Source organism: Magallana gigas, chromosome 2 (assembly GCF_963853765.1).
Source record: "Magallana gigas chromosome 2, xbMagGiga1.1, whole genome shotgun sequence".
NCBI lineage: Eukaryota > Metazoa > Mollusca > Bivalvia > Ostreida > Ostreidae > Magallana > Magallana gigas.
Window position 1 is genome coordinate 55,819,425 of NC_088854.1, and position 26,560 is coordinate 55,845,984.

General features: G+C 32.9%; 4 protein-coding genes across 8 annotated transcripts in view; 1 reads left to right on the plus strand and 3 right to left on the minus strand.

The window, feature by feature from the left end:
* Window positions 1-4,554, plus strand: part of LOC105339434 (alpha-N-acetylgalactosaminidase) — a 6,616-nt gene extending 2,062 nt beyond the window's left edge. For both annotated transcript variants that reach the window (XM_011444978.4, XM_011444980.4), the window contains exons 6-8: window positions 243-404; window positions 1,355-1,567; window positions 1,853-4,554. In XM_011444978.4, the coding sequence (XP_011443280.3) occupies window positions 243-404; window positions 1,355-1,567; window positions 1,853-2,116 (639 nt within the window). In that variant the 3' untranslated portion in view covers window positions 2,117-4,554. The remainder of the gene's footprint in view (window positions 1-242; window positions 405-1,354; window positions 1,568-1,852) is intronic.
* Window positions 4,555-6,123: 1,569 nt separating this feature from the next.
* On the minus strand, window positions 6,124-11,110 carry LOC136273160 (uncharacterized). Its single transcript, XM_066077337.1, has 2 exons — window positions 10,120-11,110; window positions 6,124-7,703 (listed from the first exon to the last, which is right to left on the minus strand). The coding sequence occupies exons 1-2, from the start codon at window positions 10,525-10,527 to the stop codon at window positions 7,053-7,055; spliced, it is 1,059 nt and encodes a 352-aa protein (XP_065933409.1). The 5' UTR covers window positions 10,528-11,110; the 3' UTR covers window positions 6,124-7,052.
* Window positions 11,111-11,262: 152 nt separating this feature from the next.
* LOC105339435 (dnaJ homolog subfamily B member 11) lies at window positions 11,263-15,848 on the minus strand. Its single transcript, XM_011444981.4, has 10 exons — window positions 15,753-15,848; window positions 14,576-14,732; window positions 14,133-14,224; window positions 13,631-13,760; window positions 13,262-13,404; window positions 12,800-12,882; window positions 12,650-12,707; window positions 12,413-12,524; window positions 11,871-12,030; window positions 11,263-11,720 (listed from the first exon to the last, which is right to left on the minus strand). The coding sequence occupies exons 1-10, from the start codon at window positions 15,821-15,823 to the stop codon at window positions 11,647-11,649; spliced, it is 1,080 nt and encodes a 359-aa protein (XP_011443283.3). The 5' UTR covers window positions 15,824-15,848; the 3' UTR covers window positions 11,263-11,646.
* A 2,736-nt stretch (window positions 15,849-18,584) lies between these two features.
* Window positions 18,585-26,560, minus strand: part of LOC105339436 (collagen alpha-1(I) chain) — a 31,950-nt gene continuing 23,974 nt past the window's right edge. The window contains exons 18-29 of one of the 4 annotated variants that reach the window (XM_011444982.4): window positions 26,357-26,497; window positions 25,724-25,775; window positions 25,558-25,610; window positions 24,114-24,239; window positions 23,289-23,420; window positions 23,125-23,139; window positions 22,269-22,304; window positions 21,860-21,904; window positions 20,536-20,604; window positions 19,910-20,101; window positions 19,702-19,814; window positions 18,585-19,391 (exon numbers count right to left, since the gene is read on the minus strand). In XM_011444982.4, the coding sequence (XP_011443284.3) occupies window positions 19,172-19,391; window positions 19,702-19,814; window positions 19,910-20,101; window positions 20,536-20,604; window positions 21,860-21,904; window positions 22,269-22,304; window positions 23,125-23,139; window positions 23,289-23,420; window positions 24,114-24,239; window positions 25,558-25,610; window positions 25,724-25,775; window positions 26,357-26,497 (1,194 nt within the window). In that variant the 3' untranslated portion in view covers window positions 18,585-19,171. The remainder of the gene's footprint in view (window positions 19,392-19,701; window positions 19,815-19,909; window positions 20,102-20,535; window positions 20,605-21,859; window positions 21,905-22,268; window positions 22,305-23,124; window positions 23,140-23,288; window positions 23,421-24,113; window positions 24,240-25,557; window positions 25,611-25,723; window positions 25,776-26,356; window positions 26,498-26,560) is intronic. The other 3 variants (XM_011444983.4, XM_011444984.4, XM_011444985.4) reach the window with 3 other exon arrangements.

Sequence of the window (26,560 nt, forward strand, 5' to 3'; positions counted from 1 at the left end):
TATCTCTCATGACCCGTCAATGTGTTAAACAAAATCATTTATTTCATCAGTGTGTTTTGCAAAATAATAAATTAGAGGTGAGAAAAAAATGGAACTTATGCAAAAAATTTATACATGTACAATATCTGATGATTTTATTGTTAAATAACAGTTAATTTAAGTCGATTAAGGAAATATACATCATGTTTTGAATGATGAAATGAGATGACATTTGATCAGCTATATTTAATTCTACATTTTAGGTAATTTATGAGAGAGTTGCCAAGACATGCAACATGTGGCGTAATGCTATTGATTTAACGGATAGCTGGGACAGGGTATACAAAGTAATCCGGATATATGGAGACAACATCGGGAATTTTTCCGCAGCGGCCGGACCAGGACACTGGAACGATGCGGATCAGGTCCGATAATTAGCCAACTTTGCTTAAGTGCATTTCACATAAGAAGAGTCTCCAATTGATGATCACAAGAACTTATTCAATTTGAAATAGATTTAAGTGTTTAATATTTCCACATATAATGCAACTTGAAATTTTTGTGCTATAGTGTATATATACATGTATTTACTATGTCTTCATGCAAAACCCTTCTTTTCAAGGAGTCTAAAATTGGTGACAACCTTAAATCCCTTGATCATGTGATATTTAATTGAAATTTTCTTAATTTCTGTATCAAAGTACTGTGGTTTCATTAATTTTCGTGGGTATCAATTTTCGTGGATTTTCTGAAAACCACAGTTTCAAGGATACATAATTTAGTGGCCAATGATCCTATCAATACAAAATGTTAGTCGAAATTGAACTTCAATGAACATTTAATTTTGTGGACCAACTTAACAACGAAATTCACGAAAATTGGTATTCAACGAATATTGATGAAATCACAGTATCCTGCGAACCATGTTTTATGTAAATCATTCTTTCTAAGTTAGTTAAAAAAATGACATTTAAATTCTTGCAGAAGTCATTTTATTCATTTTCCTTTTCATACAGAAATGAACCATTTATTCATGACAATAAATATCCACAGGAAGAGTAGCTAACAAATTCTGTGGATATTTACTGCACATGTATAATACTCCAAGGTTTACAACAGTTTTAAACACTTTGATTTTGTGCCCTCAATCAGAGAGCATTTAAGTATAACTAAGAATAACTTGTAGCCTCATTTTTATCAATCAGTTGTATTTGATATCATTTTTTACACCTGTGCATTTTTGTATCTTGACTGACTCGTAATTTGATTTTGATCAACCACATTGATAAAACTTTCCTAAACTTATAGTGAGTGTTCCGTAATCTGGACTGACTTTTAACTTGGTTTCCATCAATTTTACTTTTTTCTTCTTCAGCTAATGGTGGGAGACTTTGGCCTGAGTAACGGACAACAGACGGCACAGATTGTGATGTGGGCCATGTGGTCAGTTCCACTGTTCATGTCCGTAGACCTCCGGGATATTGGCGTGTTTGCCGAAGAGTTACTCCTCAATAAAGACATCATTGCCATCAACCAGGACTGGGCGGGATCCCCAAGCTACAGGGTGTGGCAAGACAAGAGATTACCCGTCAGTACCTCATACTTCTTCATGTTACAAACTTCCATTTTATTTTTGTGTTTTCCTTTACTTGAACAATGTCTAATTAAGTACCCATGTTATTTCAAGTTTGGATAACTTTTGATTACATGTACCAGGACTTTAAAAAAGGATTTTAGTGAAATTAGTCGATTAATTCATAAGTATCTTAAATGATTTAACCATTTTAGTGCAATCAAAATCTACTTGACATGCACAGGCTAACATTATGAAGAAATTTAAGTAGAATCATTAATTTGCCTAACATTAAAACAGGTGACTACTGACATCATAGAGGGGTGGATAAAGCACCTCAGTGACGGAACCACTGCCATAGCCATATTAAATGGATCTAATTATGGGGAGCCCGCAACAGTGGTTAAGACCCCTCACCAGCTCGGCCTTCTGGGAAACACATCGTACATTTTCCGTAATGTGCTGACCTCGGAAAAGTCTGGGCCCTTTAATGACACTGTCCCCATGAAGGTCAGAATTCCAGCCACTAGTGTGTACTTTGTTGTGGCCACTGAACTAGAATAAAATTCCAGGGAACTGTGTGTGAAACTGGTTTGAAAATTACATCATATGTTGATTGCATTAGCAGATATTACTAACAGGTTTTTTTATTCGCTAATAACAAAAAATATAGATCCTGACAATGAATGTTCCTTTGCTGTAAAATTTGTTTGTTGTATAACCAAGTTCTGTTTGAAAGTTAACAATTGTTAGGGCAATGCAGAGACCACAGTATTTTAGGATTATTTTTTAATTTAATCACAATTCTTTCTAAGCAAATAAACAGAGGATTTATTTATAGCAGTATTTACCACAATCTGAATAGGTACAATGTCATGTGTAATTTTCCTTTTATTGGACATTCCAAATATGAAATTTTTTTGACTTGATACGTGTACAATATTTGAAAAACAAATTTAATTTTTCATATCTTTAGTACGGCATACTTTTCTATTCAAATCAAACATACTGTACTTCTGAAATTAACTATGTGAAGAAAAAGCATGTACATGTATATGTATTGATGTGACAGTTGACATATTTCTGTAGAAGAGTTTACGTTCATAAGTTTTTATTTAAAAAATTATTTGAAATATTATTTTATTTCGATCAAAATTATATCCAGCTGAGACCAATTCTGTTGAGACATCAATTTTCTAAGTAGGGAATGTTTTTCTCTCTCTACTGATAAAACGACAGGTACATAAGGTTCAACCTGTTATTCCTCGCATTGTTTTGATAAGACAAAAAACTACTGCAGATGGTAGCTGCCTTGGTTATCTGCTTGACTGGGATAAAATCAATGGGAACTTGTTATTACTAGGGACACTCTCAGGTCCATAAGCTAAATTGGGTTCTTGAAGAGCTCATTCAATCTGTCCTTGAGAGAAACATTACATTATAGGAAAGTGTTTGTTGAAAATTTCTAAACATGTGTGGTTTTTTATGAACTTCATAGTACTTGTCCAAAAATCAGTTCAAATAACACGTTTCTAAATATTTTAACTAGCACAAGGCTTTGTATAGCATATTAAATTTAATAAAAGATTTTGTCAAAACATGCCATAATCAATATTGAATGACTATTTTTGGTCAAATACTTGTTCTCAGCAAGGTTTACCTGTTATCTTCATTATTTTTAACTTTAACTTCCTTTTCCACAGTGCAAGCAAGATTGTCATACAAGCATGAATCAGGAAAAATTTTAAACTGTTTCACAAACACACATAGTTCAGAGGCTGAATGTCAAGGTTTGCACAGCTTTGAAACATGTACAAGTCTGGGAGTGATTTTATTCTGTGCAGTTTCTGTTAGCTTTCTGTAAACATGTATAGGTTTATTGCCTGCAATGCATGTTACATGTATTAGGTTTCAATGTATTGCCTAAAATTACATATACTTGTAAAACACAATATACAGTGTATTTTAAAATTGCATAATAATAAATATTTAAGATTTTTTTTAATTTCTAAAACCTCTTCCATTATATTTTTATATGTTGAATTTTGTAAAAACAATAAAGTGTCTCAACTATGTCATTTTTTTCTTCAAATAAATACACTTTAGAGAAAGTAATTATAAGATAATCATATGTAATATAGATTTCTCTTTATTATACGATACCCACAAATACAACAGAGTTTTCTCAAACTTAAAATATCTCCATATCAAACAGTGTAAATAGAAATAATACAGGAAATTACTTATCTCTACTACGTCAGTCATTCTCCATCGCACGACCCCACTTTAATTTCTTTTTGTAAAGCCTCACATACATGTACATAAATTGAGAAAAAATATGGAATTGTATATGTAAAAATACAACACGAAGGCATCAGAACTTGGAAGGGGGGGGGGACTAATTTCCTACCAATAGAAAAAGACAATGTAAGAATAAAAACAGTGTGGGGTAAGTATTTGCCTTATTTCTGTCCTAACTTTGACCTAGCTTCTGTGATTTTTCAAATAAATTAAGTCCACTTGTACCAGATAAATCTAAACAAAATGAAGAAATTTAACAGCTACCTTATTTTACATATTGAGTTCAGACAGTTTATGCTTTTATACATTTACCTGTACAAATAAACTATTCAACCTCTATTTATGTGCATCAACTGCAGCTGATAAATGCATTGCAATATCTCACAAAATTGTTTTTGTATTGTTCTAAATAGATCAACAAAACCATTTGATCTATTCATGATGTAAAAACATGCATATTTTGAAAAAGTTAAAGAACTTTAAGAGAAAAACCCTTTTGATTTAGTTAAATGTACACAATTTGAGACAAAATTGTACTTTCCATAAACAAAAAAATGATCAGAAATAAAGTAAAAAAAATCTTGACGAGTATTTATAATTGGTATTTGTTGAAAACTGTAGAATCATCATTACATGTGGTGGCTCAGTATTCATGTATTTCATGGATGCATCTTGCCCATGAAGTACATTCTTCCACACTTTGTATTATCTTAAAAAAGACATACATTTACTGGAACAGTTACTCACAAAAAAATACCATACAATCAAATAAGTTTCAACTACTCTTGAACATTGATCCCATACACAATTATAACAAGAGGCCCATGGGCCACAACGCTCACCTGAACAATGATTGCAGATTGCCAGTGGGCCATGAAATTCACAAAATAAACTCCTTTTACCCATAAAAATAGTTGCTCATGCTAAATGATGAAATTGATGAAGTGCTTTTGGTGAAGAAGGTAAACATGTTTAAAAGTTTACAACAGATGGACAAAAATAGATAACAATAGGTGATCCAAGTGACTAAGGTGACCTAAGAATGGGGTTATTTAATTACCAATTTAAAATCAAAGTACAGAAGTACTAACGGAAAGTTGGCTTTATTGATCATTAATTTACTTTTAAATGTAATTTTGCATGGCAAGTGGTTTCTTAGCTGTATTTGAATAATTACACACTTTTTATTGTAATATGAATTATGAGGCTTTATCTACAAGATTTCTGAGCTATTGTAGACATAAACCCACCAGAAATGATGTCGTGAAAAAAATAAATGCCATCAAATTTTACGATGTACATGTATTAGTAATCGAAATATTTTTGAAAAATTGTATACAAACAATATTTAACTATGGAGTAGGAATACATACGACTAAAAAAGTAAAATATTTGTTCCATTTAAAATCAGGGTATTTTCAATGTAATTATACATTGAACATGCTTCTGATTGCATAAGTACAGATATATCAATTATTTTTAAGTTTTGCCAGTGATCACGATTTGTGCTTCAGTCCAAATACTGTTCCACTTTTGGTTTGGCAGGTTAACTGCATAGAAGTTGATTAAAATTAACTACCAAAACTTTAGAAATACAGAATAAATTTGGCATTGAGACGGATATAGATGTCGATATGATATTTTCTTTATATATAAAACTTCCTCTGCTTATGCACTTATTAGGCCATAGAAGTTTGCCTAAACTGTAAAAGCTGACATAAATAAAAATGCAAATAAGTTGTAACTGTCAGTTTTTAAAAAAAAAAGACAGTTTAGTCAGAATTTTGAATACAGGCACATAGTATCAGGGAGGAATTGCCTTCCTCCCCCTAACTTTCTGTTGCAGGGTTGTCTCCAAAACCCAGGAGGTGGGGAATTCCCCCACCTATAATGCCTCAATTACATGACTATTTTCCCATTTCAAACACAATGTAGCTATCAGCAAGACCCCCAGACCCCCTTCTACTTTTTCATTTCCTCCTTCTACTTCAATTTTTAGAGACAACCTTGTGTTGTATCAAAGATTTCTTTAATTTACAATAAAAAAGTGAATTATCAAGGAGTTAGTCTACTTTTTTTAGATCAATTGAAAAATTGAGGAAGTAAAAATTAGAAAATGAACAAAGACATTTAAGTTATAGGTGTACTACGCTACCCTTGAAAAATACAAGATCTTATTGAAAGCCATGAATCATATATACATGTATTTGAAAGAAAAATAAAGCAGTAAATAGTAAATAACCATCAATTTAATAAGGAAAAAACCCACAAAAAATATGCACATTGCATAAAAACAGTTTTTCTAGTCTAAATAAAGACAAACAAAACCAACAACAACAAAAAATTAAAATATATTGCTCTTTGTTGCAACAAATAAGATAAAAAAGCATGCAAAAAAATGTTTCATACATTTCAGCAGTGCAGTAGTGTTAAACTTAAAAATCAAAATGGGTCATGTTAATTTCGAGGCTTAAAGAGATCATTTAAAAAAAATAAATAATTCTGCAATTTTTTTTTTATTATATCAGCATGTTTGTGTACTGTATGAATAATATGGTTGATCATTAATTGAATATGCATCTTGCATGTAATATAAAAAGGTATATTTTACATTTGTAGAAATGTAAATAAATAAAAATGAAATAGGAAATGTTACCTGCCATATAAAAAATAAAAGAACAACAGATGTAATGTGTGATAAGGAACAAAAAAAATGAACACTTAATTATGAGTTATGAAACATAAAAATAATTGCCGTACATATAAGGGGAAAAAAAGAAATTTAAAAACAATTTCACATGAATAATACCAAAATGGACAGTTCTAGTAATATTATGAAAACAAATAAAGCAATTTGAGTTACAGATTCTATATTAATAGTTTGATGTCCAACAGTTTTGCTGTCCTGCGTAAATGATAAATTGAGTGAATTTCACAACAAATATGAAGTTGTTGGATAGATAAGGAACAACAAAGTTATGTCATAATTTAACATGAACAATACTAAAATCCAGTTTAAGCAATAGTATGCAAAACAAAGTTCTGTTGTCCCGTTCGAATAACATCTTGAACAAATTTTAGAGCATGTATGAAGATGTTGAACAAATATGGACAACAAAGTAAAGTTAAAAGTAACATGATTAATATCAAAATGCAAAAGTTCTAGCTAAACTGTGCAAAACAAAATGAGCATTTTGATTCACGTGTTTGGAACGAAAAGTTTGATGTCTAACACAGTTTTGTTGTCTTGCGAGAAAGAGATTTTGAACGAATTTGACAGCAAATATTCTTCAAGTACCTCACTGTCATCTGAATCTAGATTGTTTGTCGTTGCTAATGTTAACAAGACTGAAGAAAAAATAGTGAGTTTGTATTTTTCATATCCAGACGAGAAACACAAGGTTCCGCTGATGGACCTGTGCAGTGACTCTTTGGTCATTTTTAGTTTGCAAGACTGGCATCTGACAAACTTTTGATTACTGAAATCAACTTTTGATTTACAATTGTCGCACAGGTAACTAAGTGTAAGTCCTGCTTGGGTGATTTTGCCTTCCTTTGTGATTACATCAGAGTCTATCGCTGGCGCACAGTTGATGATGTCAGGAATCTGTGAAATGGTCGTCTGTTTTGTAGAGGTAATTGATTTTGCATTTTGGAAGAGTCTTGTGGATAAGTGAAGGATCTTGTAGCTTTTGTCAACTTCCAGTTTGGATACCAAATCTTCCCAAATGGTGAGCTTCATTGCAGCGGTAGAATCAGCAACTGTAATTTCTTGGCGTTTTATGGGCGATTCCCTCACTACTTGTACCGTTTGTTGAGACACTGACAAGACTCTGACCTCTACAGCAACCTAAGGAAACAAACGCAGATGACATAACATTCTAAAGAAAAAAATCTTTTAACATTCTCAGAATGACACAAGTCTAGTATTTTAACTTGGTATAAAAAGTTTGTCTACCAAATATTTTGACTTGTACACAGTGTGTGTGTGTGTTTCGAGGGTTGTCAATTTCAACTCTTATTTTCCTAAACAGGCACTATTTATTTATTTATAGTATGTAACAATTCGTTTTGTTTTACTTACATGTTAAATACTGAAATTTGATTGGTTTAGACGCAATTAATAATCCGTTCTATTACCCTCAGCGTTAGCAACACACTTGGCAACAGGTAACACAATGAATTGTTACATGCGCGTAAATATTGCGCGTACGATTTGCAGTAGAATTCACATCCTTTGTATATAAAACCGGTAAAAATTTCTCTAAAATGAAGACATTCAGTATAATAAAATAAATAGTGCCTGTTTGGGAGGATAACAGTTGAAATTGACTCCCCTCGAAAACCAGTGTCAAACTCCGCTTCGCATCGCTTGACAACGGTTTTCTCGGGGAGTCAATTTCAACTGTTACCCTCCCAAACAGGCCCTATTTATATACTGTTACTCTTCGCCAAGTGTGTTGCTGGGGGTAACGGAACAGATTCTCAACTACATTTAAATTAATTAAATATCAGAATTTAACATTGAAGTATAATAATATATAACATATTATCAAACAAATTCTATTGCATATAATGATTTTTGCTCTACACTACAAACTTTTAAGATTTTAATATGGATTTGATATATGTCGTTTAATAGAGATCATAATGTTTTGGCAAATAAAAAATAAACCAGTGTGCACATTTTGTTTACTATTATTTCTAAAAATATGTTTTGTTTACAATTAAGGCAGAACATGAATAAATGCAAACATTTAGGGGACAAATCCATACAATTCCAATTCGCATGATACATTTGGTTTGTTTTTGTTTCTTTGTATTTGGGCATTTGCCATAATGAAATTATTTTTAACTATTCTAAATATTTTTAATTTTAATAATTTTGCTGGTGTACATGTAAATAGGCAAAAATTATTTTGTATGAAATATTATTTGATACTGTAGTAGATAAAAAAAAAAATGGACCATGCAGTTTTAAACATTACAAATTTAAGGTAACATATATGATTTTCAAACATGCTTCTTTCAACTATAATTATGCATGGATGTAGAAGGGGGTAGAGGGTCCAAAGCTGTACTACAATGGGTGTTTCACACCACTCTTGAGAAGTAAATTATGAAGAGGCTAGTGTTCTTTAAGCAATTTTAAGCAATAATTTATCTAAATCTGTTATAAATATCACATATTCTACACATGTATGGGTTTTTCCACTTAAAATAATTAATTAACTCAAACATGAATCTAAGGTGTACTTGCTTTGCATGCCTGTTAAATAAATTTCATGAATATTCTAAAAAATATCCCTGAGAAATATATTCATCACCTGCATCTATAGTTAAGGTAGGTCGCGGGTTTGCTTTCGTCATCAAATTCTGTACACAATTTAGACAACTCGAATGGCTCTTTTTGGCGCATTTGTTTATGACATCATAAAGGAGACATCTCAAGGTGTCCCGCTTTACATTTTTAACGTCAAATGCTCTTAGTTATAATAAAGTAATTTGATTTAGGTCTATAGTGTAAATACTAAAGTAGTAATTCATGCCAAGTCTTAGTTTTCATATAAGAATCGTAAGTTGGAAATGCAGATTGGAAGCATATATACATCATGACAAATTTTCAGGGTATGTTTTTTCGTGAGATTTTTTATGGGGTAAACCCGCGACCCACCTTTAGAATAAGCATAATTATAACAGCGAAGTTTTATAATTGTCGAGATATCTTTCTGCTGGAATGATTACATAAATCACTTGTGTTCAAGTAGACGGTTGAAGATAACCAATGATAAAAGATTGTTTTTTAAATATTCAAACTTTGTATAATTCCAATAATGGACAACAAACCAATTATCAAATATGAATACTAATTAAAATGCATACCCTCATATAACTTTAATTTTGTGTTCTAGTCATGAATCTCAGCTCTGACATCGCAATTTTTATATAATTCATTTTCTCCAAATTTAACAAAAATGCATTTATTTTCTTAAAACTGCTTAAGAGATACATAATTCAAATAGGTGCCGAAACATTTTGAAATTGGTGCCTAGACAGCTTGGGTCCTAAACATCTTGGGTCCTAAACGTCTTTGTTGGGGCCTAAAAGTCTATAATTCAACCCTCGGAACCCCCCCCCCCCCTTTCCCCCTGAAAATAAAACTGAATCCGCGCGTGATAACTATGATAAATACAAGTACTTTTTAAAATTTTTATAAAATACTAGCTAATATGGGGGCGATTATCTTCGTTTTATCCGATAAATACCTTGTTGTGTTCCGGGGTGGCTTGGACTTCTGCAAGGGTTTTGACTTTTTCACCCGTCTTGTCATCGTCGTCTGGAGATTTTTTGTAGTTAAAGTCCAGAGTTCTACACACTTCTATCTTGGTTTTGTAGTTTAACAAAACTTCAGATTTTGAAGAGTCAATCCTGCTCGGTACTAGTTGTACATCCGACAATTTAAGGGGGGTTTGTGCTCGACTAGCATCCGTAAGTACTGAGTGTTTTGAAACATCGAAACAGGCGATTCTGTTAAACTCATTTCTTTTGGTTTGAACGACTGCATTGAAGTACCGAGAATTCGTCCTACTCGTGCGAATGGGAGAAACGTTTTGGACGAAACCCGATACAGTTGTTTTATCCTCTTCTAGCTTCAACTTTTTCGATGCTGACATCTTGAGTTCGTTCGCTGAAATGTGGCGGGAAAAAAAAGACGCTATCTACCCGCCAATTACATATATGTTAAGTCGGACTTAAAAATGTCGGATTATATCATGTTATTTTACACCTTTATTAATTAATCCAACCATTGCGTTAAAGAAGTAGAAATTAATAGTTCGATTTTGTAACAATGTAAATTTGTGTAGTAGTAAAATGCCTTGATCAAATTTTACGAGATCTATAGTTTTGCTCAGAAGTCTTGCCTACCCATTTTTCCGTATGCCGAACCCGAAGCTATTAAACAGATTAAAACACGCATTTCCTTTATTATTATTTTCGTAATAACTCAGATTTGAATCAGAATTAGCACTTAATCTTTGCAATTTATATTTTCCTTCCCATAAGGATAATTTATGCTAAACTACGTTGAATTGGAATCAATAGTTCTTGAGAAGAAGATTTTTAAAAATGCACCCCCCTTTTTTACAGTTTCGAGGTTTTCTCCGCTCTCAATGAATATTTTTCTTTCATTTCTGCAATTTATATTCATCTTTCCATAAGAATGCTTTGAGCCAAAATTGGTTCAATTTGGCGCAGTGGTTTTAGAGAAGAAGTTCAAAATGTGAAAAGTTTACAGACGGACAGACAGACGGACAGACGGACGGACGGACAGACGGACGGACGGACGGACGACGGACAAAAAGTGATCAGAATAGCTCACTTGAGCTTTCAGCTCAGGTGAGCTAAAAAACGATCTTTTTTTCAGTCTGGCAACATGTTTCCTAGTTAATACATATTTTCCATGACAAAAATAATACAAGAGTGAGAAAATGTATATAATATAGTCTACACACAAAACTTGTCTTGCATCAGTTTTAAAGCACAGTGTAATAACACATACACAATCAAACTTCAAAATCTAAATAACATCAAACATACATAGGAGGAATAACTGAATGACAAATACTTCAGAATTAACAAAACCATGATTAAACATTTTAACCATGGTGATTGTGCATAAAAATAGTAAGAAGAGGGGGAGGGGTGCCCCCTCACAGAGATCACCCAGATTTTACGGCTATAAATAAACATGATGACGTTTCGTTGAATGAGAATCCTACGCTGCACTTTCATCACGCAAACATACTAGCTTGAAGTCCATTGTACACCACTTGTTTGGAATCTTGCTTCAGAATTTTTATTAAAGCTGAAATTTAAAATGTAAATCATATACTAAAAAATCTACATTATGATTCTCATGACAGTCATTAAGACCAGTACTAGTATAATAATCATAATACACACTAGTATGAAACATTGCAATAACTTGTTGAATGTTAAGATTGTATCTCTTTACCTTCTTTTTCTTCTTCTGTGAGGGTCCCTTTGGGGAAGTCTATATCAAAAGTTATAAATAGCTGTCCTTTAACGTTGTTATTCTCGTAATTCGGCATGCCTTCTCCGGGTTTCCTCATTCTGGCACCGGGCCAAGTTATTTTATCACGAACTACATGTACCTGTTTCAAAAGTAAAGATATTAAAAAATTTTAAGATTTATTATGAAAAATACAATTAGTATTTTCTATGTTCATAAAAGTTTCCCTTTGGTAACTACTAGTACATAAAAATATGTTTGTTCGCTCGCTTCCAATATGCAAATGAAAATGTACTTATATATCTATGTATATTAACCTTTAAGCATCATTTTTAAAAATGAATTTTTTGCAGATCTTCTGTAACTCATGTAGTTATAAAACTTTTAAGCAATTTTCAAAAAAAAAATTCAATCATACCAGTTTTAGTTTTAATCTGAGACAGGATAGGGCAAACAATTTTTAAAAGGTGGCCAAATTAATTCTGCGAGCCATTACCAGGGATGACGCAATGCAAGGAACTCACCATGTGACCATCTAAATGTTGAATGTCCATTTCAAATCCAACTAGAGCATCCTTGAGAGAGATTGTTACATTTGTATATAAATCATCTCCCTTTCTCTCAAATCTTCTATGCCTAAAACAACAATGAATCAAAGATATACAAATCTTATAAAATTTATATCTGAACTTTTACTGAACTAACTACATTTATAACAGCAAATTATCGAAGAAAAGGAGGCTAGATGTAAATAACCTTACTTTTGTTGCTTGATTTTAAATCTAAGATCTCCAGGTTCACCATCAATATGAGGCTCACCTAAAAACATGAAAACATACAGAGGGTAAAAATGTGTTGTAAAGTACCGTCATTTCAAAATCTGACATGTCTCATTTTGGAGTCTCCCTTACCTTCAGCTACAAATGGATATTCTTGACCATCTCTCATCCCTGGTTCTATCTCAATTTCCAAAAGTTTCTCCTCAGGAACCATTCTGTTAAGACATTTCACATAATTCACAATCACTGAAACACATTGTATTAAAATCAAATCAAATTAAGTCTCAAGTGACTAAATTCTAACAGACTAACAGTATAACTTGTAATGTACATTAAGTTATTGAAGCATATAAATTGGACTTTGATACAGTCAGTAACTGTCTTTAGCGCATTGCTCTCTAAATGTCAGTTAAGACATGATTAATTGCAGAAGTGGCTGAAGTCTTCCCTCACCATTTATTCAAGATTCATAAATTCTCTAAATAAATTAATTGCAGAAATAGTTAAAGCCCTACTTGTCCCATGAATTATCAGTAGAAATGGGCACCCTTAACCAATCAATTTGATTATAAGTTCAAGTGATTAATGCCTTACTTTACATTTGGACAATCATCACACACTTGTTGCTGTGTCATTTGGAATCGGCCAGGTCCCAGCTGCTGTGTCACCATCTCTGTCCGACAGTTACACTTCCTGGTTCCTTTAGCTGGTTTTGCTACAGGTTTGTATCGAACAACCTATATCACAAAAGTGTCTGGGTAACTTAAAAGTAATTGCAAAATAGAAAACTGTATGTTCAACATATTGATCATTTCTTTTTTCACTGTAAAAATTTGTCTGAAACTAGATTCAATTTCCTGAGTCTACAATGCTTCCAAATAAAAGAAAAGTTTTAAATTTCAAAACTCTTGTATCTCTGGTTAAACATTAAGACTTTTCAGATTTATATTTACTTGTGCTTACTTCAACAAAGTTACCACTGTACAGCTCTTCTAATGTGACATCTAGATCCATTACAATGTCCCCACCCCGGGGAATTTCTCGGTCCCTGTTTCCCCCACCCCCTCCAAAGAAACTGAAATCTCCAAAAAAGCTGAAAACAAACAAAAATTATTCACTTACTGAAAGATTACTAAGCCACAGCCTGGTATGAAGAACTGTTATGTGGTAATTTTAAATAATACAATAAAAATTTAGAATAATTTTATATACCGTAGATTCCTATTTTAACGTGAGGAATAATATCGGCGTAAAATTGCGAGAAGCACTCTTCACAGATTTTAAAATCTCGCAATTATTTTCTAAGAGTTAAGAACCATAAGAAATAGAGAAAAAAGTTCCATGTTCGTGATTTTATATTCTCATGATTTGATACAAACTAACGGGATCACGGAATTAAGTATTCACGTAATATAAGGAATTTACTGTAGACATGATAAAGCAGACAAGACAGGAGATGGTTTACCTGGAGAATGGATCTCCTCCAACATCCCCTTTACTCAAGCCCTCCTCTCCATGTTTGTCATAAATCTTCCTCTTTTCTGCATCTGATAATACCTTTAATTTAAAGTTTTAAGATATTATAAACATTTTTGTCATGCAAATTAACAAAATGTGCACTAGTTAGAGTTGTCTTGCATCATGAGTATAATAAGTAGTTGTCATATCAATGACTAAAGACTAATCCTTCCAACACAACATTCCTACAGTTAAATCTTCATGTTATCTTTATTGTAAATTTTTAATATCTCTAAAGACACATTCCATTGTTATTTATTTCATTTAAAATTCTTAACTTTTTTTTAAGTTTAATCAACAAGCATTTCTGAATTTATTTTCTTTAACCATACATGTATTGAATACTTGAATTCATGATCCAAGATTCAATGCAATGAAAATTGATCTTACTTCATAGGCTGCCCCCAAGTCCTGGAATCTCTTGTTTGCATCTTCATCACCTGGGTTCTTGTCTGGATGAAGCTCTTTAGCTAGTGTTCTATAAGCTTTTTTAATTTGATTAAGCTTAGCATTCTTTGACACTCCAAGTATTTTATAGAAATCTCGACTGAAATACAAGTACAAAAGAAATAGTTAATCGTTACATCAAAGAAATAAAAATAGGCTTATTAAGGTACATACACATGTACACATTGTGACCAAAAATTTGTAGATATTAATACAGCTTGTTTGAGATAGGATACTTGCATACATGTACCAAATAGGGTATAAACTTATAAAAAGAATAAAAATTATAATTTTTCTTTTCATAACAAAAATGAATAATTATAAGCCTGATCCACAATAAAAAATATGAATAGTTGAATTTGAATGTATAAGCAAATAATATGAGGATAAACCGATAAAAGTGGATGGGTACATGAAAATTAATCATTAAACATGCATTAAAAAGCTGTGTACTGGTAATTTGATTTTAAATTGAACTGGAAATGAATTATAGTAATTAACAATTGGTAATTAACAATATAATACAAGGTTGTTATTGTTGTTTATTTTAGTTTTACACGTACATGCTAAAGAACTTTTATCTATTTGAATTAATTTCCATCTGTGATATTCCTGTTTTGATTTTTTTCATTATATGATTTAAATTCAAATTAAATTTAACGTTTCGTCATTTCAAATGCTAAATCAAATACATTAAAAATTCAATTCTTGACAAATTCTAAAAGACCATTATTTCTCAATTGTAGAAAATTCTGAGATTTCAATATAAAACATAAGGGGCGGTAAGTGTCGATTTATCATTAATTGAAGGCTATCAGCTGATCAGAATTCACCGCTTCAGATTTCATGAAGGCAAAATGACCTATATGTAATGACACTAACGCTAAAATAGTCTTTTAACATATATCAGTATATTTTATTTCACTCTTCACTAAAAATTTATTGAAACTACTGCTTTTACATTTCATCCAATGAAAATTCACCAAGTGTACATTTTGTCAACAACAAAATCACCGGTGTTTTCTTAATGTAGTTTTATAACTATCGTATTATCCCCCCATTGTCAAATTTTCTCACCGTCACTATTATTTGTAACGTTTCTCTCCCAGACAACACTTACCCAGCGAGAACTTGCAGAATAATTAAAAATAAGTTAAATGTCAAGAGGTTCCATGCTACTAGAGACGCCATGTTTAAATCTACGTTGACTTCCGGGTAAAATGTAGAATACAAAACGTGACTATTAAGATAACTTTATTCCGGTGGGTTAGGACTACCCCCCCCCCCCCCCCAAAAAAATAATTTTAAAAAAATACAGGCTTTTTGTTAATCAAAATTGCACCGTGTCAGTACTACCAAGCTTCTTATTTATATCTTTAAAAATCTAATTTTATTGGAAGAATACTAAATGCATCAAAGAATGAAAAATTGGGAAAAGAAAATGGACATGTGGTTTTATCACTGTATTTACTGGTTAATTCTTATTTTCTGTCCATTTCATATTTGATTAAAAATTTAAATTATCGTTTTTCTATCTTATCTTATTTCATAATTAGAATTATCTGGCTGATCACCCTTTTCTGCGAGCTTTACTAACTTGGAGACTTAGGGATACTTTCCTTTTGCCGTAAATCATTAAATTACATTGTATACATGTACCAACCCATATTATTCTGCAAACACACATGTATAATTTGGATAGACCAACATTTATTCATAATCGGAATTTAATAACATATCATGTTAGACAGATACGCAGCATCGTTATTTGAACGACCCCCCCCCCCCCCCCCCCCCGAAAACCGAAAACTCTTATTTTCCCCTACCAGGTACTTTAAAATTACTTCTCAGAGTGTGTATGTGTGTGTGTGAGGGGGGGGGGGGGGGGAGGGAGGGGGGTGCTCGTATTTCAATATCGTAAATTATGGACTTTCCGTATAATTGGTTACACTATCCGAAAGAAGACACAGTTTCAAATAAGAAAAAGTTATCTTGCTTTATATACAAGATTTAAACGGTAGACAAAAATTGTAACTACCTATAGAGATAGGGGCTGAAAAATTATCACACTTAGACCCAATTGAAATTGCATTTATAAATGCACGATATATATAAACTAATTTAGAGTTTAAGAAAGTGAATATGATCTACATAAATGGGTATTTTTTTTCAAAATATTTCACAAAAATCTGTGTAAAAATGGTCATTTCAATAATGTTGTTTGCCACCTTTTTTACCATAATTTTGCAGTCTCGCTGCCTCTCCACGCTCCGTCTTACATTCTGATGACGATTAAAAAATCACTTTTGATTGTATAAACTGTTAATGTAATCGATAAGTCACATATATCGATTTGTAGATTTAATTTTATTTGATTAATTGATATTTCCATTCAATTTCATGTTACAGGTGACAACTCTGAATTAGATTTTTAACAGTCTTATACATTAGAACAGTTGAAACAACCAACTATAGGCATCTTTACCGAATCTACCAGTAAAAGGGGTTTGAGAATAAAATAAAGAAACTGCCAACGTATTATTATTAAAAGCTTTTATTACATAAATCTGTCATGAATTGATTAGCAAGAAATAACTGGCAAAGAATGTAAGCATAAAACAGCAAAAGTGGTCCAAACATACCATGCAGTCCAGAATATGTTTACTCAATACATTAATACATGTAATCAACTTATTTTGATTAACACAACTTTAATTCTTCTGCATCAATTTTTCAGAGTAAAATTCAGTAGTAGTATTTCATATGGAACCAGTACCATGGGATCTTAACTTCCAATATCAATAAGAGAACAGGTTTTGAATCAGATGGCATGGTAAATTAAAATCATATTGCTTGTTTACATTGTAGTAAATCTTAAACACAATGGTTTTCAGACAAGTTACCGGCAAAAACTGGCTTGCAGGAAACACAGCAAGTGACATGTTTGAATAGCACAACAAAATAATTGAAAATTTTTAATAGAAAAGTCTGACACTACATACTTTAAGGTATAACAGTAATGCCGACCATTGATAGGAATTTGTTTCTTATTAATTTGGTCAAAGCTAATAATAATAACGGGGGAAAAAGCTTTGATACATGGTAGCATTTCATAATATTTTCACAAAATGGAACAGTTTGGTATTACATACGATACAAGGGAACATCAAATATAATGCTTGTCTTATTGTAGATTACACTCCCCATCCTCTCGTATAGCAATACTGATCATTAACAAAGCCGCTAATTTACATGAACTTACATCAGCGCGTAATACAACAATAAATCAAATGCCCCTATGCAACTCACACATGAAAGAACTCCCACAACAATATTTTCGTTTTATATTTCATCTTTTTACTGAAATTCTTAAACAAATGAAATGTGATCATAAACTATAAGTGTACTTAAACATATCAAATAGTATGAATGACTGACAGTTTGATATTTCTTGCAACCTACATGTGTATGTTTCTACAGAAAGCAAAGTAAATCCTTGACGCTCTAAAAAAAAAAATGGGGTTGACTGTCACACGGCAAACATCCCACATTTGTTCTGCATGACACTCCACAGATATAACACACGATACAATGAACGATACAGGGGATACACCAGGATACAGGTACTTGTAGAGTAAAACCAGAGGATAAAATGGCGGTGAATATAATACAACCTTCTTGTAAGCATCAGTAAAACCAACAGACACTTATTTCATTCGAGCTCAAAGCTCGAAATCTTCATAATCATTTCTCCCAAAGTTATGCATTCTGCAGCTTAAAAACATTTCCAAAAAAAATCCTAAAAATGAAAATACATCAAAAACACAAACAAGAAACTTTAAGTATAGAAAGAAAGATAACTTGTTGGTGATCTCTGTTTAAAGTTTTGAGAAAGTAATGTGTAATGTTTTAACACCACGATCTTGCATGGTCTCCCTTTTTTATCAAACGAAAATGTCATTGGTTGTTGATACTCCGAAGGATTGAACAAACATGCACATAAACATATATAAACTGATACAATGAAAAATCTTGCATAAATAATCTACGATATTTTTATTGGTTTAGTGTCATCGGCGGACAATCATTTGGTGTCGGTAAATTAATGTAATCACTTCTACTCACACAAAAACAGTGTAAAAGTAAACAAAAAATCTAAACAGATCTAAGGTCAGGCTACAGAATGCAAATGAACAATATGCTAGACATTCTGATTTGTTCAAATCCCAATACAGATAAAAATAAAGTACATTGATGAATCTGATACAATTAACGCAGGTAAAATCCAACTATTGTCAAGTCTTTGGTGGGCAATTCAACTTTGTTCCAAACTAATATCACAGATATCTTATAGGGATTAATATCCACACAATACAAGAATTAGATTTTCTCAGTTGTAACATAAAAATACTGACCAAATGAAGTTGGCTATCTTAACATTACAAATATATTCTATAAAGTGGTAAAAATTATTTTTGTAGAGGAATACAAGAATGAAATAAAAATATTTGTACAATCATAGCAACAACAACATGGCACTTATTTGGAAGGTTTGTTACGTGACTTTGGTAAAACCTCAATACAGAGCACAATCAGCTCTTTACGGCAGCTGGCTTCATGCATGTCCACTAGTTTGCCCCCGTTTAGCGAGCCTGCATATCCGACCCGGTTTGGACTGTCTGAGCGCCAGTCGGAGCATTCTTTGTCGTTCATCTTGTTACCCTGGCTATCAGCGCCATGCCAGACCATCTTCTCCGGCCTGCAACAGAGAAATTCTCATTTCAGAACACTGGGGCTATTGAACATTAACTGACTGGGTATGAGGGCAAATTAGGTTTGCTGGACCCAAAGAAAGAAATGTTTATGACTGAGGGCAACCTCCTGTCTGAACGTCCAACAAATAAAATGTTTCCTTCATATCCAGTCAGAAAATTTTAGTTATGAACTTTATAACAAATAAACAATAAATCGCAATTTAGCTACAACAACAAAATAATACTCGGTAAAATTTTCAACTTTATCTTAAATAACATTGATTAACCAAATTACAAGCATCAATAAAATCTTACCATTTAGGACTTGACATAACATCTTCTCCATCGAATGTATAGATCTTAACATTCCTGTTAAATCTTCCTCCAGTTCGTAACAGGTCATTAAAAGAGCTGAAGATTATTGTGTCCTATAAAAGAAAAAAACAATAATATTCAATCATCACGCCCATTAATTCCTCTATAAATATCAAGAATATCATGAAAAATGGAGAATCTTTCTTACATTTTTGTTCACAATAGGAATATTCCTGTCGGAGACAATGGAGTAAAGGTTTTGGGTTTTGGAGGCCAGGAAAGCCCTGAAGGTTCTTCCGTGCATGCCAGAGTAGTAGGCTTCCTTATAACAGGCGTAGTCGGCCCCGGTCAGACCCCGCAGCTTTCCGTTCTTGGGCGTATTCAAGGCATACATGTACAACTGCAATAGCCATGTCATACATATACAAAGGAGTACTTTCATGTGCAAAAGCGAAGTAACATTAGACTGAATTAATGTAGACCTGTCCCAAAATCAAAACAATTCTTTGTCTTATCAAACAGAACTACAGAACAGAATGGCAGTATAACAACTGGAATAGAGTCTGGTGCTTATTGCAAGCTACGTGTATTTTTGTTTTATATATTATAAAGATTGATAAATCTTCCATGTCCAAAAATTATTGTGAAATAATATAAGCATAGGTTTTAACGTTATTCTCTTACATAACTCTGTGATATAAATGTACTTTCTAAAAAATGATAGTAAGTTCTCAGGTGAATATTTATGAGACCTTTTTTGTGATCTTTACAGTTTAATTTTACTTTTTACCATACCACAGGTAGCAATTTCTGCATTTCTGACATTAGACTCACCCTGGGCTGGTCGGCCTGCATCACACTGTCAGGACCAGGGAGGGGGACTGGCTTAGGGGTGGTCACAGGCTGTACAAATAAAGCATAACATCAATGATATTTCTGAACTTTTCTGTATCTACATGTATACATTCATCAGTGTGTGAAATTTAAAATTTAAAACTTTTTAACAACGATTTATATCCTTTATTGTACTACATGTAATAAGATTTTCTGAAGAAATATTTAGACTCTTTAAGGACTTGGATACTTATTGAGTAGGTTGGTTTTTTAAAACTTTAATCATAAAGTGATGAAAAATAATCTTTAATTAAAAACAACAACCAAAAGACATTCATTATTCAAAAGCAGACCAAACAATGTAAATCAATGTACATGTACAGTGGTAATTAAGTAGGGCATCTTGCTTAAAATCGCCTCAATGAGACAAAAAATGTGTAATGCTTGTACTTTAACAAAGACCTAAATCAGAGGCTAAATAACATGCCAGGAAATAATATCAATTCAATCTTCAAGTAAATTATAAAAGACATACCAATGAAAGAGTTTTCAAGTCATTGTATTTTTATTAGTTCTTTAGCCAATGACATTACATGTATTAAACATCATGCAATAAAATCATCTGATTACATTAAAATCTTGCTTCTATTATTTATAAGCAGCAGCTGCAGTTTTATTTATTTATAAAAATTAACAAGCATTTATAAAGCAACTTGCAACCTAAGTATAGTGACTGATTCAAAATGACAAGTAGAACTGCAGCAACAATATCAAACTCTGCTTGAACTACAACATTGCATGTATGGCAACATATACTTCACTCAAAGTGCATGTTTTCATCTCTGAAATCTTGACAGAAAATTTTCTTCAATTTACCAATTCTTTGAAAAAATTGAACACAATTATCTATTAGAATGTACAGGTCTTATCAAAGGTAGTTTTTCTTCAATCCTTTATCAATAGCTTTGCTTTACTGACTGAAATAAAAAATTCTTCCAAAATGTAAACTTCATCTAAGAGAGGATTGCCCTGTGGCTCTTGTAGAAATATCTTTAAAAATCATTTTTTAGAGAACGAATTTAAATCAAATCATTTATTTTTGTTCCAGAGATAAAAAATCAATAATGACGCCAATGAGTGAAATATTGTAAATTTATAAAAACAGTTAAAAAATAAAGATCGTTTCAAGTTTTTCGAAAAAGATTAAAATTCAATGTTAGTATGAGAAAAGTGACTGCCTCACATTCAGGTACTAGAAGGGAAATAAGTGTTGGTGTTCTAAATGTATTAGTATTACTAAGACTAATCTGGAATGTTTACAAACCGAGGTACTAGTGGGACTAGTAGCAATGGTAGTACTATCTGTAGGCTATAAGGAAGAAGTTGTTCATTTTTAAGTCAATGGACATTTATCAACTTGTTACTGTATATTAACCAGTTCAAAATCACTGAAATGATATATTATGTCAGCAATTTTTTTTTTTTTATCCAATGGTCATTGTCAAGAGGAAAAAAGAAACAGTTTGGGTTAAAAAGGTCACACAAAATCTGAGATTTTGATTTTGTTTGGTGACAAGGATTACATCTGTTAAATGAATTCTGACATTAGGTGTCTTTTATCACAGAATATAGAGCGGCATTAAGAGACTCGACATTAGAAGCCAATAGCATTATGACCTGGTTATGCTATGCTCTGGCAAGCTGTGATCTGTCACTGCATGAGGCGTACTTACTTTTTCTGAAGGAGGTTTGATGGTATTAGAGCTCAGCTGGAAGAGAAAGAAAGTTAATATTATAATTACATCCCTCTTTCTCTCACATATATATTCAACACTGATATCTTGAAGATAAAGTACTAACACATCTCAGATGTTTTAACTCAAAACACAGAAAACTCTGCACCATATATGGTTGTTAAATTGTTACTCTGATTACAAAAAGACAAACAAACACTATGTGTAAGAATTCTTTACAGAATTATAAAGCAAAAATAGTTAAAGCTGACAAAGCTGATGAAATGATCCAAGGACTTCACTGATTCAAGGACTTCACTGATTTGACAAACGTTTACCCCCAATGGCTCTAATTTAACCTTTTAATCTTTTTTTTTTCGAAAGATGACTAAGGCCTGCAGTGCTTTGTATGGCTGCATGTATACATTGTCAATAAGCAATGAAACAGATAGCTCCCGTGCCACAGTATTATATTTGTAAGCGTGTTTCCTAAACAAGAAAATTAAAGCAGGAAGCTGTGATTTTAAAATAATAGTAGTCTTTCCTCCTCCCCATAATTGTTAAATCTTTGAAAGGGTGAGAATTAAGACTAAGTCTTTTTTTCTTCAATTTTACTATTTTCTGGTGTAATTTGTCAATCTTTTAATTATTTGTTACAAGCAATTTTTTTTCACTCAAACAATAATAAATTGTTGAAGAATTTATTAAAGTTTGTAGATCAAGGATCATTTAAGCAATAAAATCAAGTTTCTTGCAGAAACTAATAAAGACAAGATCTGAAATGTAAGCTAAAGTGTTGCCTCTTAATATTGACCACACCTGGTTAAAATGAACAGAGCACAATGAAAAAACTTACCGATATTTTTCTACCCTGAACATAGAATTAATAAAAATTGAATTTCTAGTACCAAATGCAATAGTAATACATGTACTGGTGTTTGGATAGTCAGTTGTTTACTTCAATCTTGTAGTACCATATGCGATAGTCACTTACATGTATTAGTTTTTGGATTTACCTACCTGAATCTGTTTGAATCCATCCGTCACTCGTACATAGATCTCTTCCTCTTTCAGAGTAAAAGTCATTGTTCCAACTTCAAGATTTTTAGCTGCATACAGCATGTTGTTGAAGTCTTTAAAAGTAACAAGTCCCTGGAAAAAATTTGTGAAAACATTATTTTAACTAAGAGGTAATATTGTCGCCCCAGTATTTGTTACTTTACAACTTCACCAAGAAGAATGTGAAGAGAAAAATTGCAGTACTGCTCTCTTTCAGGGCAATTTGATATAGCTTGCTTAAGTTTTGGTTGAGAAATAATTAAACAACACAAATGAAACAGCTATTGTTTCATCATATGTACATGTAATTCACCAGACTATGTCAATCTGCACTGAAAAGAGCAGAACTGCAGATACCGAACAGATGTCAATAGATAGTTTTAACACAGACTCTATGTAGACAAGAGATTGGAGACTTACTCTACCAGACATGTAGAGAATAGATTTAACCCTAACTTTGCCAAGAATATAGAATGTAGAATAGGTTGAACACTTATACTGCCACATGACTAGAGAATAGGTTGACCACTTACTCTACCAACAGGTAAAATTTGGTTAAACACATACTTCTACACGAGTATAGAATACCTGTAGCTTTTACACTAATACTACCAAGTAAGTACAGAATAGACTGAACATTTACTTCATCAGCATGTAGAAATTAGGTTGAAACCTTACTCTCCCAAGCTTTTAGAGAAAAGATTTAACCCTCTATCTACCAAGCATATAGAGAATAGGTTGTACACTTATACTGCCATGTGAGTAGAGAATATGTTCAGCACTTACTTTGCCGTTTCCGTTGCCCCCTTGACTGTACCCTGGGGTGCCGGGGGTACCTGGGGGTCCTGGCGGCCCCTGGATGTAGGATGGCTCTCCCTTCTTACCAGGATCTCCTTGATCGCCCTTCGCACCCTGAAAAACAAATGCACATTTTATCTACCGTATTTCACGGAATTTAGGTCGATATGGTTTATTGGGCGAAGGAGGCCGTTTTTAGCCATAAAATAAAAAAAAGTATAAATAGGTCGACTTCGAAGAATTGGTCGAAAAATTACCGCTAGTTCTAATGAATAAATGGTTTAAACCAATAATGTTATCATATAGTAGCCTTTAATCTTATTTCACAGTTTTAAACAAAAGGGAAATAAAATGTATTTCTTGAAAACATCGTAAGAAAATGTCTGAAATTGCGTCAAAATTTTCAAACCAAATAATTCAGTACGGCCGGTTTTAATTTAAGATCGTTTTTTATTACTTCCCTGCCATGTGTACAAACTGGTGTTAACCGGGGGATAGTTACCTAGCCTGGAGGCATGACTACGGTAGCACATGCCACCCTGTGTCTCTATGTGACTTTTTACTGTGTATATACACACGAGTCAACCTCTGATCTTATTGAAGCCTGCAGGCATGAGTAGCACGTGCCGAGAGTTCAACTGTGTATAAATAAAGTCAGCGCTACCCAGACTGATTTCAGAGACACCTGGCTAAAATTTCATCGAAAGTTTTATGTTGAATATACAGAAAAAGACTTGTTCATGTATTCTATTATAAAAACAAATTGTTTTTTTTTATTTCTACCCGACGATATTTCCCCCCGTAATTACCCTTTGTACGGTTCTCATTTTACTTTTACCGCGCGAAATCGATATCCTGTTTATCGTAAGCACACGATCAAAATGCATGACAGCATTTAATGATTCAGTCAGTGATCTAAGTAAGAAATGTAAGAAGAAATAAATCTATTTACATTTAATTTTGTTTAAATGATAAATTACTACAGTATATTGATTAAAATCCATACGATTTTTACACAGAAATTCAAGCAGTATTACAGTAAACACTCATGATTTTATTGGAGGGTTGCATAAATTTTTGCAAAATTCCAACCAAAAAAAAAACATAAATTGGGCGAAGCGATGAATAGGGCGAGGTCCACATGTCAGGGGAAAAAAGTATCGACCTAAATTCCGTGAAATACGGTATTTATTCATGAACTCATGAACACAAATTTGAAAATGGGATTATTGCAACGGTCCAATAGCGAGTCAAAGAATCGACGTTTATAATATCATGAACACTTATTGGTATTGAAAATTAAGGCATGTTGGTGGGACAAAGCTGTCAATCTGGGGGATGTTTAGAAACATTATACCCAAGGTACCCATAATTTGTTAAACACTGAGTATGTTTCACAAACTATCTGTAGTTGCAAAACAGCAATACTCACGGGAAGGCCTGGGAAGCCTCTAGGTCCTGGGGCCCCTGGTAAACCTCTTTCTCCTGAAAATAATCAACAAAACATAAACAACCTCTTTTTTTTGCGACAACAACATATCACCAACAACTTCTTTTCCTTGATCAGTTACATTTTGATATGGTGAGTGGTTTAGTACCTTGAACACCTGTTCCTGGGAGTCCAGGTAATCCTCTCTCCCCACGATCTCCCTGCAAAGCAAAAAACAGTAACCAAATAAAAGTAAAACTATTAAAGTGCTGTAACTACAGTCCCTGAGAAGTTCTACTTTCCCACTTGAACTGTGAGTGAACAATGAGCACACGCTGAATGGAATTTGGTGAGCGCTTATGAACGATGAGCGAACACAGATTACAAAGGCAAGCGTAGAGTGAAGGGTGAACACACAGTGAACGATATGTGAACACTATGTAAATGCAAGATGAATGATTTATTTGAAGTGCCTTGGGAGTTATCCTTATATTGTGTTTTGTTGGTAATCAGATGTATTGTTATCAGCCTAATACAATATTATATGACTGAACGATAAGTGAACGGTGAACAAACGGTGAGCGCTTTGTAAACAGTAAGCACGAACGGAGCGGAGTGGAGATCACAAGTGAATGCACTGTGAACACATGGTGAGCGCACTTTGAGCGTACGGTGAACACAAGGAAAAATAGGAAAGTAGAACGTTTGAGGGACTGTACCTGTACCTTATTAGCTGACTTGGTGTAGAAAGTCAGAAAAATCAAGATATCATTAATGGTTATCTCCCATCCCTTTGACCTACCTTGGCTCCTCTGATGATTTCTCCACTTGAACCAAGACCTGGTCCAGGAGGTCCAGGGGCACCTGAATCTCCTTTATCACCTTTAAATCCTCGGGGTCCAAATCCACGATCACCTTTCCTTCCTCTGAAACCTATGCGACCCTGTAACAAACAACAAACATTTTCACATTTTAAAAAACTCATAAAACTGCTAAATATTTAATG

Coding starts and splice junctions, on each gene's coding strand:
- LOC136273160 (XM_066077337.1), bottom strand. CDS start 10,527: ATGTCAGCATCGAAAAAGTTGAAGCTAGAAGAGGATAAAACAACTGTA. Junction 7,704..10,119: donor CCACCCCGGAACACAACAAG/GTATTTATCGGA, acceptor TTGTTTCCTTAG/GTTGCTGTAGAGGTCAGAGT.
- LOC105339435 (XM_011444981.4), bottom strand. CDS start 15,823: ATGGCGTCTCTAGTAGCATGGAACCTCTTGACATTTAACTTATTTTTA. Junction 14,225..14,575: donor ACTTGGGGGCAGCCTATGAA/GTAAGATCAATT, acceptor TTTAAATTAAAG/GTATTATCAGATGCAGAAAA. Junction 11,721..11,870: donor CACAGAAGAAGAAAAAGAAG/GTAAAGAGATAC, acceptor TTTAAATTTCAG/CTTTAATAAAAATTCTGAAG.